The sequence below is a fragment of the Oncorhynchus clarkii genome, chromosome 23 (assembly GCF_045791955.1).
Source record: "Oncorhynchus clarkii lewisi isolate Uvic-CL-2024 chromosome 23, UVic_Ocla_1.0, whole genome shotgun sequence".
Classification (NCBI taxonomy): Eukaryota; Metazoa; Chordata; class Actinopteri; order Salmoniformes; family Salmonidae; genus Oncorhynchus; species Oncorhynchus clarkii.
Window position 1 is genome coordinate 54882944 of NC_092169.1, and position 14298 is coordinate 54897241.

Here is a 14298-nt window from a genome sequence, read left to right on the forward strand (position 1 = left end):
TGTTATATTTATATATATTTTTTTGTAAACACAATGGTCAATAGTAGTACAGATAATGGCCTAGCTGTGTAGAGTCGACACATCCCATCACCAAGAGGTTTGGAGCAGCAATGAGGAAAGGATCTGATCAACTCAAATCTACATTTATATCATATCATCTAGCAATCAATCATTTTTTTGGTGAAATCATTGTACGACTCTTTTCAAGAGTTAAACAGACATTTTTATGTTCTATTTACATCGGAAACGAGTGTTCAGTCTCGGCTGGGGGGGATAAGTGACGGATAAACTCCTCACCACTTCCTATCAGTAGGCGGTGCTACTGTAAATATATTTAGAAGCATTTCAAGGATATTACATACAATTCTTACCCATAAATAATATTCACACGTTAACGTAGCCTACTGATGATGGAACTTAAGACAGTAAGTAGCCTTTAGGTAAACGTATGAATCATTACTTTTCCATTACTTTTCTAAAATCTTGCAGTAAAAAACGTTTATTTGAACAGAAGACACACTCTGTTATTTTTTATTTTAAGAATAGTTCGGGTGGTTAGATCCATGCCCGCAGACAGTTACGTACTAAATGTGCATTCCAAGACTTGTTTCACAAACTAAACAATTCGCCACGACTTGTTCTCTCCCTGTGTGTCAGAGTCTCTCTCTCAGACCAGTGGACAGAATGCGTTTACCCTAAAAACCTCTGTGGCTTACAGTTTCGTGAAGTTAGAGAAGTCCGACTTCAATTTTTGTACTAACGCCTCCCCATCCGTGCGTAATGGTGCGGGACTGCGCCGCAGATGTTTGTGTGCAGGAATGCTTTTATACTTCTGAGGTTGGGGTTAGGGTTGAATTTTATACGAATGAGTATGGTTGTAGGCCAATGACTGCATATATGAAGGTGCAGGCCTACCTCTCTCTTTTTCTAAACAACCACAAGGCATCTAAACAGTTCCAGGCTCCGGCTGTGAGTTAGTTTATCTGTACCTCCCTGAACTCTCCGATTAGCCGGGCAGGCAGCTGTCGTCATCAGCAGCACCCCCGGTTTTTCCCCTTTCCTAAATGGATGGGGCTGTCCTGCTTCATGCACAGTTCAACGGAAGCCAAAAGATTGGAACAACTTGTGAATTCACCGGTCAGTTTGGTTTGCGTTTGCGGTAACGTTCAGAAGAATGCTCGACGGCGGCTTCGCTGAAGAAGTTAAAGATTGATAAGTTGTTTTTTCTTTCTCATAAAGTGTGCGGCGTTCAGGACTGGAGCAGGAGAGGAGGGAGAGGGAACAGCGGTTTGCCTACTACAACGTTTACAATAGAAAGGAAACTTCAACTCCCGTGAGGAGTGGACTGAAGTGAAGCGGCAGCTCGTCATTCCACAATGGCTTTCGCTCTGGATTGTATATATTTATTGATGTGCTGTTCTCTCAGCTTGATATTTTTAGATCACAAACATACTGTGAAATCACATGGTAAGTTCTTGTGATTTTACACTTTTTTTCTCAACTTTTTGGTATTCAACTGTTGATTTTGAGCAGAGGGCTATAAAACGTATGGCATACTGTATCTGAAGTTATATAACCCCCTGGGTTTGATAGAGACTGAGGTCTTATTGAAGAACGTGTCCAGAAATGCCACAAACTAGTCCAATAATTTAGTTGTACCTGAAAGGGTTTAGCCAAACTAAACTAAACCTTTAGTGATGCAACTGGCTTGCTCATAACCCATAGACTAAACTAGAGACATATTATCCCATGTCTCCACTGTTCAGAAGTTCAATATCTTCTTAAATAAAGGTTAAAAAAAAATAATAAAAAGATAATATTCCATATCCATTAACCATTTGTTATTAGGCCAATTCTCCTTTAACTAGCATGCATTACTCTAATCCACACCAGAGTATAATCATTGTTTCAATTAAAGTATCCTATATTATTTTCTGTGCCTTTCACCAGGTTCCCATAAATTCCCATAAGTTCCCACACATTTCTGTGCATAAGTTCCTACTCTCTGGGAAAGAAATGTGCTATCTAGAACCTAAAACGGTTATTTGGCTGTCCCCATAAGATAACCCTTTGAAGAACCCGTTTTGGTTCCAGGTAGAACCCTTTTTGGTTCCATGTAAAAACCGTTTCCACAGAGGATTCTACCTGGAACCCAAAATAGTTATATCTGGAACCCAAAAGAGTTCTATATGGATCCAAAAAGAGTTCTACCTGGAACCCAAAAGAGTTCTATATGGATCCAAAAAGAGTTCTACCTGGAACCCAAAAGAGTTCTATATGGATCCAAAAAGAGTTCTACCTGGAACCCAAAAGAGTTCTATATGGATCCAAAAAGAGTTCTATATGGGATCCAAAAAGAGTTCTACCTGGAACCCAAAAGAGTTCTATATGGGATCCAAAAAGAGTTCTATATGGATCCAAAAAGAGTTCTACCTGGAACCCAAAAGAGTTCTATATGGGATCCAAAAAGAGTTCTATATGGATCCAAAAAGAGTTCTACCTGGAACCCAAAAGAGTTCTATATGGGATCCAAAAAGAGTTCTACCTGGAACCCAAAAGAGTTATATATGGATCCAAAAAGAGTTCTACCTGGAACCCTTAAAGAGTTCTACCTGGAACCCAAAAGAGTTCTACCTGGATCCAAAAAGAGTTCTACCTGGAACCCAAAAGAGTTCTATATGGGATCCAAAAATAGTTCTACCTGGAACCCAAAAGAGTTCTATATGGGATCCAAAAATAGTTCTACCTGGAACCCAAAAGAGTTCTATATGGATCTGAAAGGGTTATCCTATGGGGACAGCCTAAGAGCCCTTTTGAGACCCTTTTCTTTCTAAGAGTTTATATTATAACTGTCTAGTTGTCTCTGTTTCTCTGATGTTATTCTTGACTATTTGTCTCATCAGAACATCTCTCTGGAAAGTTAAGTGAATATGGTCTTATGGTGCCGTTCAGCACAGACTCCCACGGCCGCTACATCTCCCACGTGGTCTCAGTCTCAGGAGCCTGGGCCTCAGCTGCAACGGGAGAAAGTGAAAGTGAAGGTGCTGATGCAGGTGGTGGTGCTGGTGCTTCCTCATCCCCTGGTCCGGGAAAGAGGCGTGTGTCCCGTAGCGTGCCCGAGACACCCTCTATCACCTCTGGCACAGGCCAACACCTGTTTTTCAACGTCACTGTGTTTGGGAAAGAGTTGCACCTTCGCCTCAAAGCAAACAGGAGGCTGGTGGCTCCGGGGGCATTTGTGGAATGGCAGGAGGACTTCGAGGAGAAGGCTAAGGAGCGTCTCCACGGGGGCTGTGTTTTCACTGGAGACATATCCAACATGCCAGAGGCCACTGTTGCCATAAGCAACTGTGATGGACTGGTAAGTCAATAACCAAACCCACCCTCCCTGAATTACATACAATACAATGGTGCAAATGAGTTAGTGCACACACACACACACACACACACACACACACACACACACACACACACACACACACACACACACACACACACACACCTAGAATTGTATACTGTACTATCAGCCATGTCTCAGATCTGGCTGATAGTACATATCTGGGACCAGGCTGCTGTACACTGTAATCTAACCATATGAGTTGGCAAGACAGCACGAACAGATCTGGGACCAGGCTGCTGTACACTGTAATCTAACCATATGAGTTGGCAAGACAGCACGAACAGATCTGGGACCAGGCTGCTGTACACTGTAATCTAACCATATGAGTTGGCAAGACAGCACGAACAGATCTGGGACCAGGCTGCTGTACACTGTAATCTAACCATATGAGTTGGCAAGACAGCACGAACAGATCTGGGACCAGGCTGCTGTACACTGTTTAAACGTCTTAGGTATTCTCCTCACACTGTTCCTAGCCCTGGCAGTCACTATGAATGCAGGTTGAGGGTAAATAAACATCAGCGGGTGGATATCCTAACCCTGGCTGGATTCCAATAGGAATTACACATCACCTTTGCAAGCCAGCATAATGTGACATGCAGGTAGGATTGGAAAATTCTGCTACATTTCACAGGTTTTTTCCAGAAATCCTGGTTGGAAGATTCCTGGAAATCCTTCAACTAGAATTTTTCTTGAAAATCTGGGAATTTTTTGGAAAGTATCAGAATTTTTGCAACCTCTACTTGCAGGCCTCATGTGGCCTGTAAAACCATGAGTTTTAGGCCACTGAGTGAGGGTAAAGTTAGGCCTCAAAATAAGGCCTTATAAGATATGTAATACATTATCATAAAACATTTTATTATAATGACAACATTCACCTGGGAAGTCACTTTGTGAAGGCCACAGGACTGAAAATGAAGGAATTCAACAATCATGTCTCTGTCACTAACAAATACAGTCATGGGTGGTAACTTCTACAATTCACTCGACAAGGCAAAGCACACTGGGAAATTATATTGGAGGCGTGGCTTAGTGGGGGTGTTACTCAAAATGTTCAAGCTGATACATCTCTAATCTGGACCCACGAATAGTGTTCTGTTAAGCTGTCCAGGCATTACTTTCTCTGTTGAGGGAATAGTTTTCTGTTAAGTTGTCCAGACATTACTTTCTCTGTTGAGGGAATAGTTTTCTGTTAAGCTGTCCAGGCATTACTTTCTCTGTTGAGGGAATAGTTTTCTGTTAAGCTGTCCAGACATTACTTTCCCTTTTTCCAACACTTATGCTAAATGGAACTCATGTTACTGCTCTGTTACTGCTCTGTTACTGCTCTGTTACTGCTCTGCTCTGTTACTGCTCTGTTACTGTTACTGCTCTGTTACTGTTACTGCTCTGTTACTGCTCTGTTACTGTTACTGCTCTGTTACTGTTACTGCTCTGTTACTGCTCTGCTCTGTTACTGCTCTGTTACTGCTCTGTTACTGTTACTGCTCTGTTACTGTTACTGCTCTGTTACTGCTCTGTTACTGTTACTGCTCTGTTACTGTTACTGCTCTGTTACTGCTCTGCTCTGTTACTGCTCTGTTACTGCTCTGTTACTGTTACTGCTCTGTTACTGTTACTGCTCTGTTACTGCTCTGTTACTGTTACTGCTCTGTTACTGCTCTGTTACTGATCTGATCTGTTACTGCTCTGTTACTGCTCTGTTCTGTTACTGCTCTGCTCTGTTACTGCTCTGTTACTGCTCTGTTACTGTTACTGCTCTGTTACTGCTCTGCTCTGTTACTGCTCTGTTACTGTTACTGCTCTGTTACTGCTCTGCTCTGTTACTGCTCTGCTCTGTTACTGTTACTGCTCTGTTACTGTTACTGCTCTGTTACTGCTCTGTTACTGTTACTGCTCTGTTACTACACTGTCACAAACTTTTTCACCTATAGTAGGAAAAAGTATGAAAATGTTTAAGATCGTCTGCTAAATTACTAAAATGTGTAGGGTGAAGTTGCCCCTAGGCGCTGTTCTTGGGTCAGTTTTACATTTTCCCCAGTTAAGGGCTTTTGTTTGGACGACCGACTAAATTCACATAGAACTGTGAGTTATAGATATGTCATTCTCATTGAAAGCAAGTCTAAGAAGCGTTAGATCTGTTCTATGTACGCTATTTCTATGCTTCCTGCTCATAAGTTTAGTTTTTTTCAAACATTCATTGTTGACCAGCAGGGTCAGATAATAATAATCACAGTGGTTGTAGAGGGTGCAACAGGTCAGCACCTCAGGAGTAAATGTCAGTTGGCTTTTCATAGTCGATCATTCAGAGTTAGAGACAGCAGGTGCAGTAGGGACAGAGAGTTGAAAACAGCAGGTTCGGGACAAGGTAGCAAGTCCGGTGAACAGGTCAGGGTTCCATAGCAGCAGTTGAAACTGGAGCAGGAGCACGGCCAGGTGGACTGGGGACAGCAAGGAGTCATCATGCCAGGTAGTCCTGAGGCATGGTCCCAGGGCTCAGGTCCTCTGTGACGGGAGGGAGAGAGATAATTAGAGTGAGCATACTTAATTTCACACAGGACACAGGATAAGACAGGACACAAGTGTCAAGACCTGGGCAGAACTTTAACAGGGTTAGATACGTTAGGAGAACCAGGTGTTATGACCACCAAACAAGTCATCTGTGATTTAAAGTATTGGGTGGTAATGATAGCTGGACCAAGCTGAGGTGACGTCCCATCGCAGTCTGATATAAAGTATTGGGTGGTAATGATAGCTGGACCAAGCTGAGGTGACGTCCCATCGCAGTCTGATATAAAGTATTGGGTGGTAATGATAGCTGGACCAAGCTGAGGTGATGTTCCATCGCAGTCTGATATAAAGTATTGGGTGGTAATGATAGCTGGACCAAGCTGAGGTGACGTCCCATCGCAGTCTGATATAAAGTATTGGGTGGTAATGATAGCTGGACCAAGCTGATGTGACGTTCCATCGCAGTCTGATATAAAGTATTGGGTGGTAATGATAGCTGGACCAAGCTGAGGTGATGTTCCATCGCAGTCTGATATAAAGTATTGGGTGGTAATGATAGCTGGACCAAGCTGAGGTGACGTTCCATCGCAGTCTGTCACCTTCCTTGCTACTTCTGACAGAAACAACATGCAAGGAATAGTGATTTAAGACAGCATTTTCACCCTTGACCTCTAATGACATGTCTATGTGGATACTATTCTGCCACTTGTCAAGTTAACACTGGGAGAAAAAAACACCTGGTTCTCCTAACCTGTCTAACCCTGTTGAACTCTGAACCACCTGGTTCTCCTAACCTGGCTAACCCTGTTGAACTCTGAACCACCTGGTTCTCCTAACCTGGCTAACCCTGTTGAACTCTGAACCACCTGGTTCTCCTAACCTGGCTAACCCTGTTGAACTCTGAACCACCTGGTTCTCCTAACCTGGCTAACCCTGTTGAACTCTGAACCACCTGGTTCTCCTAACCTGGCTAACCCTGTTGAACTCTGAACCACCTGGTTCTCCTAACCTGGCTAACCCTGTTGAACTCTGAACCACCTGGTTCTCCTAACCTGGCTAACCCTGTTGAACTCTGAACCACCTGGTTCTCCTAACCTGGCTAACCCTGTTGAACTCTGAACCACCTGGTTCTCCTAACCTGGCTAACCCTGTTGAACTGAACCACCTGGTTCTCCTAACCTGGCTAACCCTGTTGAACTGAACCACCTGGTTCTCCTAACCTGGCTAACCCTGTTGAACTGAACCACCTGGTTCTCCTAACCTGGCTAACCCTGTTGAACTGAACCACCTGGTTCTCCTAACCTGGCTAACCCTGTTGAACTCTGAACCACCTGGTTCTCCTAACCTGTCTAACCCTGTTGAACTCTGAACCACCTGGTTCTCCTAACCTGGCTAACCCTGTTGAACTGAACCACCTGGTTCTCCTAACCTGGCTAACCCTGTTGAACTGAACCACCTGGTTCTCCTAACCTGGCTAACCCTGTTGAACTCTGAACCACCTGGTTCTCCTAACCTGTCTAACCCTGTTGAACTCTGAACCACCTGGTTCTCCTAACCTGTCTAACCCTGTTGAACTCTGAACCACCTGGTTCTCCTAACCTGGCTAACACTGTTGAACTCTGAACCACCTGGTTCTCCTAACCTGGCTAACACTGTTGAACTCTGAACCACCTGGTTCTCCTAACCTGTCTAACCCTGTTGAACTCTGAACCACCTGGTTCTCCTAACCTGGCTAACCCTGTTGAACTCTGAACCACCTGGTTCTCCTAACCTGTCTAACCCTGTTGAACTCTGAACCACCTGGTTCTCCTAACCTGGCTAACCCTGTTGAACTGAACCACCTGGTTCTCCTAACCTGGCTAACCCTGTTGAACTGAACCACCTGGTTCTCCTAACCTGTCTAACCCTGTTGAACTCTGAACCACCTGGTTCTCCTAACCTGGCTAACCCTGTTGAACTCTGAACCACCTGGTTCTCCTAACCTGTCTAACCCTGTTGAACTCTGAACCACCTGGTTCTCCTAACCTGGCTAACCCTGTTGAACTCTGAACCACCTGGTTCTCCTAACCTGGCTAACCCTGTTGAACTCTGAACCACCTGGTTCTCCTAACCTGTCTAACCCTGTTGAACTCTGAACCACCTGGTTCTCCTAACCTGTCTAACCCTGTTGAACTCTGAACCACCTGGTTCTCCTAACCTGTCTAACCCTGTTGAACTCTGAACCACCTGGTTCTCCTAACCTGTCTAACCCTGTTGAACTCTGAACCACCTGGTTCTCCTAACCTGTCTAACCCTGTTGAACTCTGAACCACCTGGTTCTCCTAACCTGTCTAACCCTGTTGAACTCTGAACCACCTGGTTCTCCTAACCTGTCTAACCCTGTTGAACTCTGAACCACCTGGTTCTCCTAACCTGTCTAACCCTGTTGAACTCTGAACCACCTGGTTCTCCTAACCTGTCTAACCCTGTTGAACTCTGAACCACCTGGTTCTCCTAACCTGTCTAACCCTGTTGAACTGAACCACCTGGTTCTCCTAACCTGTCTAACCCTGTTGAACTGAACCACCTGGTTCTCCTAACCTGTCTAACCCTGTTGAACTCTGAACCACCTGGTTCTCCTAACCTGTCTAACCCTGTTGAACTCTGAACCACCTGGTTCTCCTAACCTGTCTAACCCTGTTGAACTCTGAACCACCTGGTTCTCCTAACCTGTCTAACACTGTTGAACTCTGAACCACCTGGTTCTCCTAACCTGTCTAACCCTGTTGAACTCTGAACCACCTGGTTCTCCTAACCTGTCTAACCCTGTTGAACTCTGAACCACCTGGTTCTCCTAACCTGTCTAACCCTGTTGAACTCTGAACCACCTGGTTCTCCTAACCTGTCTAACCCTGTTGAACTCTGAACCACCTGGTTCTCCTAACCTGGCTAACCCTGTTGAACTCTGAACCACCTGGTTCTCCTAACCTGTCTAACCCTGTTGAACTCTGAACCACCTGGTTCTCCTAACCTGTCTAACCCTGTTGAACTCTGAACCACCTGGTTCTCCTAACCTGTCTAACACTGTTGAACTCTGAACCACCTGGTTCTCCTAACCTGTCTAACCCTGTTGAACTCTGAACCACCTGGTTCTCCTAACCTGTCTAACCCTGTTGAACTCTGAACCACCTGGTTCTCCTAACCTGTCTAACCCTGTTGAACTCTGAACCACCTGGTTCTCCTAACCTGTCTAACCCTGTTGAACTCTGAACCACCTGGTTCTCCTAACCTGGCTAACCCTGTTGAACTCTGAACCACCTGGTTCTCCTAACCTGTCTAACCCTGTTGAACTCTGAACCACCTGGTTCTCCTAACCTGGCTAACCCTGTTGAACTCTGAACCACCTGGTTCTCCTAACCTGTCTAACCCTGTTGAACTCTGAACCACCTGGTTCTCCTAACCTGGCTAACCCTGTTGAACTCTGAACCACCTGGTTCTCCTAACCTGTCTAACCCTGTTGAACTCTGAACCACCTGGTTCTCCTAACCTGTCTAACCCTGTTGAACTCTGAACCACCTGGTTCTCCTAACCTGGCTAACCCTGTTGAACTCTGAACCACCTGGTTCTCCTAACCTGTCTAACCCTGTTGAACTCTGAACCACCTGGTTCTCCTAACCTGTCTAACCCTGTTGAACTCTGAACCTGGTTCTCCTAACCTGTCTAACCCTGTTGAACTCTGAACCACCTGGTTCTCCTAACCTGTCTAACCCTGTTGAACTCTGAACCACCTGGTTCTCCTAACCTGGCTAACCCTGTTGAACTCTGAACCACCTGGTTCTCCTAACCTGTCTAACCCTGTTGAACTCTGAACCACCTGGTTCTCCTAACCTGGCTAACCCTGTTGAACTCTGAACCACCTGGTTCTCCTAACCTGGCTAACACTGTTGAACTCTGAACCACCTGGTTCTCCTAACCTGGCTAACCCTGTTGAACTCTGAACCACCTGGTTCTCCTAACCTGTCTAACCCTGTTGAACTCTGAACCACCTGGTTCTCCTAACCTGTCTAACCCTGTTGAACTCTGAACCTGGTTCTCCTAACCTGTCTAACCCTGTTGAACTCTGAACCACCTGGTTCTCCTAACCTGTCTAACCCTGTTGAACTCTGAACCACCTGGTTCTCCTAACCTGGCTAACCCTGTTGAACTCTGAACCACCTGGTTCTCCTAACCTGTCTAACCCTGTTGAACTCTGAACCACCTGGTTCTCCTAACCTGGCTAACCCTGTTGAACTCTGAACCACCTGGTTCTCCTAACCTGGCTAACACTGTTGAACTCTGAACCACCTGGTTCTCCTAACCTGTCTAACCCTGTTGAACTCTGAACCACCTGGTTCTCCTAACCTGTCTAACACTGTTGAACTCTGAACCACCTGGTTCTCCTAACCTGTCTAACCCTGTTGAACTCTGAACCACCTGGTTCTCCTAACCTGTCTAACTCTGTTGAACTCTGAACCACCTGGTTCTCCTAACCTGTCTAACCCTGTTGAACTCTGAACCACCTGGTTCTCCTAACCTGTCTAACCCTGTTGAACTCTGAACCACCTGGTTCTCCTAACCTGTCTAACACTGTTGAACTCTGAACCACCTGGTTCTCCTAACCTGTCTAACCCTGTTGAACTCTGAACCACCTGGTTCTCCTAACCTGTCTAACTCTGTTGAACTCTGAACCACCTGGTTCTCCTAACCTGTCTAACCCTGTTGAACTCTGAACCACCTGGTTCTCCTAACCTGTCTAACCCTGTTGAACTCTGAACCACCTGGTTCTCCTAACCTGTCTAACACTGTTGAACTGAACCACCTGGTTCTCCTAACCTGTCTAACCCTGTTGAACTGAACCACCTGGTTCTCCTAACCTGGCTAACCCTGTTGAACTCTGAACCACCTGGTTCTCCTAACCTGTCTAACCCTGTTGAACTGAACCACCTGGTTCTCCTAACCTGGCTAACCCTGTTGAACTGAACCACCTGGTTCTCCTAACCTGGCTAACACTGTTGAACTCTGAACCACCTGGTTCTCCTAACCTGGCTAACCCTGTTGAACTGAACCACCTGGTTCTCCTAACCTGGCTAACCCTGTTGAACTCTGAACCTGGTTCTCCTAACCTGGCTAACCCTGTTGAACTGAACCACCTGGTTCTCCTAACCTGTCTAACTCTGTTGAACTGAACCACCTGGTTCTCCTAACCTGTCTAACTCTGTTGAACTGAACCACCTGGTTCTCCTAACCTGGCTAACCCTGTTGAACTCTGAACCACCTGGTTCTCCTAACCTGGCTAACACTGTTGAACTCTGAACCACCTGGTTCTCCTAACCTGTCTAACCCTGTTGAACTCTGAACCACCTGGTTCTCCTAACCTGTCTAACTCTGTTGAACTGAACCACCTGGTTCTCCTAACCTGGCTAACCCTGTTGAACTGAACCACCTGGTTCTCCTAACCTGTCTAACCCTGTTGAACTCTGAACCACCTGGTTCTCCTAACCTGGCTAACCCTGTTGAACTCTGAACCACCTGGTTCTCCTAACCTGGCTAACCCTGTTGAACTCTGAACCACCTGGTTCTCCTAACCTGGCTAACACTGTTGAACTCTGAACCACCTGGTTCTCCTAACCTGGCTAACCCTGTTGAACTCTGAACCACCTGGTTCTCCTAACCTGGCTAACCCTGTTGAACTCTGAACCACCTGGTTCTCCTAACCTGTCTAACCCTGTTGAACTCTGAACCACCTGGTTCTCCTAACCTGGCTAACCCTGTTGAACTCTGAACCACCTGGTTCTCCTAACCTGGCTAACCCTGTTGAACTCTGGTTGCTTCTTTGTCTATGTTGTTTTATGTGTATTTGTGCAGTGTGTGTGTGTGTGTGTGTGTGTGTGTGTGTGTGTGTGTGTGTGTGTGTGTGTGTGTGTGTGTGTGTGTGTGTGTGTGTGTGTGTGTGTGTGTGTGTGTGTGTGTGTGTGTGTGTGTGTGTGTGTGTGTGTGTGTGTAATATACCCTACATTACCCCATTACATTGCACTTATTTCTGTCAACACCCCCCCCCCCCCCCCCACAGACAGGGGCAGAAGAATAGAGCACCACTGTTCAGCATAAGAACAATGAGATCATTCATTAAAGAGACATTGTTTTCTCACTCTGAGGTAATTACAGACATGCTTGTGCACACACACACACACACACACACACACACACACACACACACCCCCCCCCCCCCCCCAACCCCACCCCCCACACACACACACACACACCCACACACACACAAGTGCAATGTAATGGGGTAATGTAGGGTATATTACACCCCCCCCCCCCCCCCCCCCCCTAGTACTGTATACTCTACTGTACTATCAGCCGGGTCCCAGATCTGTTTGTTCATTGTAAATGACAAACCAACCATATGAGGACAATGCTATTCTGTTCTGTGTACTCTTGAGTGAGGGAATCAGTCCCGTAACCTAAAAGGTCCTGAATGTTGTTCTTTCTCTTACTGTAGTTTCGGGTTTAAAATGATGTTGGTGCTCTCAAACAGACTGCATTTCTCCATGGGACTGAAGAAAATAACAAATACTTTTCTGAACAATATTGATCTGGAAGAGTTACATTTTGCTTAACCAAATTCACAAACATTTTCAGACTTTTGATACATTTTCATGAACATGTTATTGTTATTGTTATTGTTATTGGTTATTGCGATTTGATTGAGATTTGATGTTTCAAACATATTGGTCACTGAGTGTACAAAACATTAGGAACACCTGCTCTTTCCATGACATAGACTTTGACCAGGTGAATCCAGATGAAAGCTCAGCTTATTGATGTCACTTGTTAAATTGGGGCGGCAGGTAGCCTAGTGGTTAGAGCGTTGGGCCAGTAACCAAAAGGTTGCTAGATCGATTACCAGAGCTGACAAAAATCTGTCGTTCTGCCCCTGAACAAGGCAGTTAACCCACTGTTCCTAGGCCGTCGTTCTGCCCATGAACAGGCAGTTAACCCACTGTTCCCTGGTAGGCCGTCATGGTAAATAAGAATTTGTTCTTAACCTGCTTACATAGCAAAATAAAACATCCACTTCAATCAGTGTAGATGAAGGGTAGGAAACAGGTTAAATCAGTGTAGACGAAGGGTAGGAAACAGGTTAAATCAGTGTAGATGAAGGGTAGGAAACAGGTTAAATCAGTGTAGATGAAGGGTAGGAAACAGGTTAAATCAGTGTAGATGAAGGGTAGGAAACAGGTTAAATCAGTGTAGATGAAGGGTAGGAAACAGGTTAAATCAGTGTAGATGAAGGGTAGGAAACAGGTTAAATCAGTGTAGATGAAGGGTAGGAAACAGGTTAAATCAGTGTAGATGAAGGGTAGGAAACAGGTTAAATCAGTGTAGACGAAGGGTAGGAAACAGGTTAAATCAGTGTAGATGAAGGGTAGGAAACAGGTTAAATCAGTGTAGATGAAGGGGAGGAAACAGGTTAAATAAAGATTTTTAAGTGTCTGTGTCATTCAGAGGGTGAATGGGCAAGACCAAATATTTAAGTGCCTTTGAACGGGGTATGGTAGTAGGTGACAGACGCACCGGTTAGTGTCAAGAACTGCAACGCTGCTGGGTTTTTCACACTCAACAGTTTCCTGTGTGAATCAAGAATGATCCACCGCCCAAAAGATATCCAGCCAACTTGAAATAACTGTGGGAAGCATCGGAGTCGACATGGGCCAGAACTCTTTCGACACCTTGTAGAGTCCATGTCCCGACGAACTGAGGGTGTTCCTAATGTTTTGTACACTCAGTGTTGACAGAAAGTTAGTTTTGATCACTCAGAGAAATGTTCTGAAAACATGTTGGCTCACTATTTAAAAAGAAGATAGAGAACCAGCTATAGGATGAAAAATACAGGAGTTTTGGCGCAGGAACAGCCGACTAACGCTAGCTAATGATACCTACAGTAACTAATGATACCTACAGTAACTAATGATACCTACAGTAGCTAATGATACCTACAGTAACGAATGATACCTATAGTAGCTAATGATACCTACAGTAGCTAATGATACCTACAGTAACTAATGATACCTACAGTAGCTAATGATACCTACAGTAACGAATGATACCTACAGTAACGAATGATACCTACAGTAGCTAATGATACCTACAGTAGCTAATGATACCTACAGTAACGAATGATACCTACAGTAACTAATGATACCTACAGTAACGAATGATACCTACAGTAACTAATGATACTTACAGTAACTAATGATACCTACAGTAGCTAATGATACCTACAGTAACGAATGATACCTACAGTAGCTAATGATACCTACAGTAACAAATGATACCTACAGTAACGAATGATACCTACAGTA

At 44.9% G+C, this 14298-nt stretch overlaps 1 protein-coding gene across 2 annotated transcripts in view; it reads left to right on the forward strand.

Annotated features, from left to right (window-relative positions):
* Positions 1-650: 650 nt before the first annotated feature.
* LOC139381244 (A disintegrin and metalloproteinase with thrombospondin motifs 3) overlaps positions 651-14298 on the forward strand; it is a 134954-nt gene continuing 121306 nt past the window's right edge. For both annotated transcript variants that reach the window (XM_071124718.1, XM_071124720.1), the window contains exons 1-2: positions 651-1467; positions 2904-3361. In XM_071124718.1, the coding sequence (XP_070980819.1) occupies positions 1377-1467; positions 2904-3361 (549 nt within the window). In that variant the 5' untranslated portion in view covers positions 651-1376. The remainder of the gene's footprint in view (positions 1468-2903; positions 3362-14298) is intronic.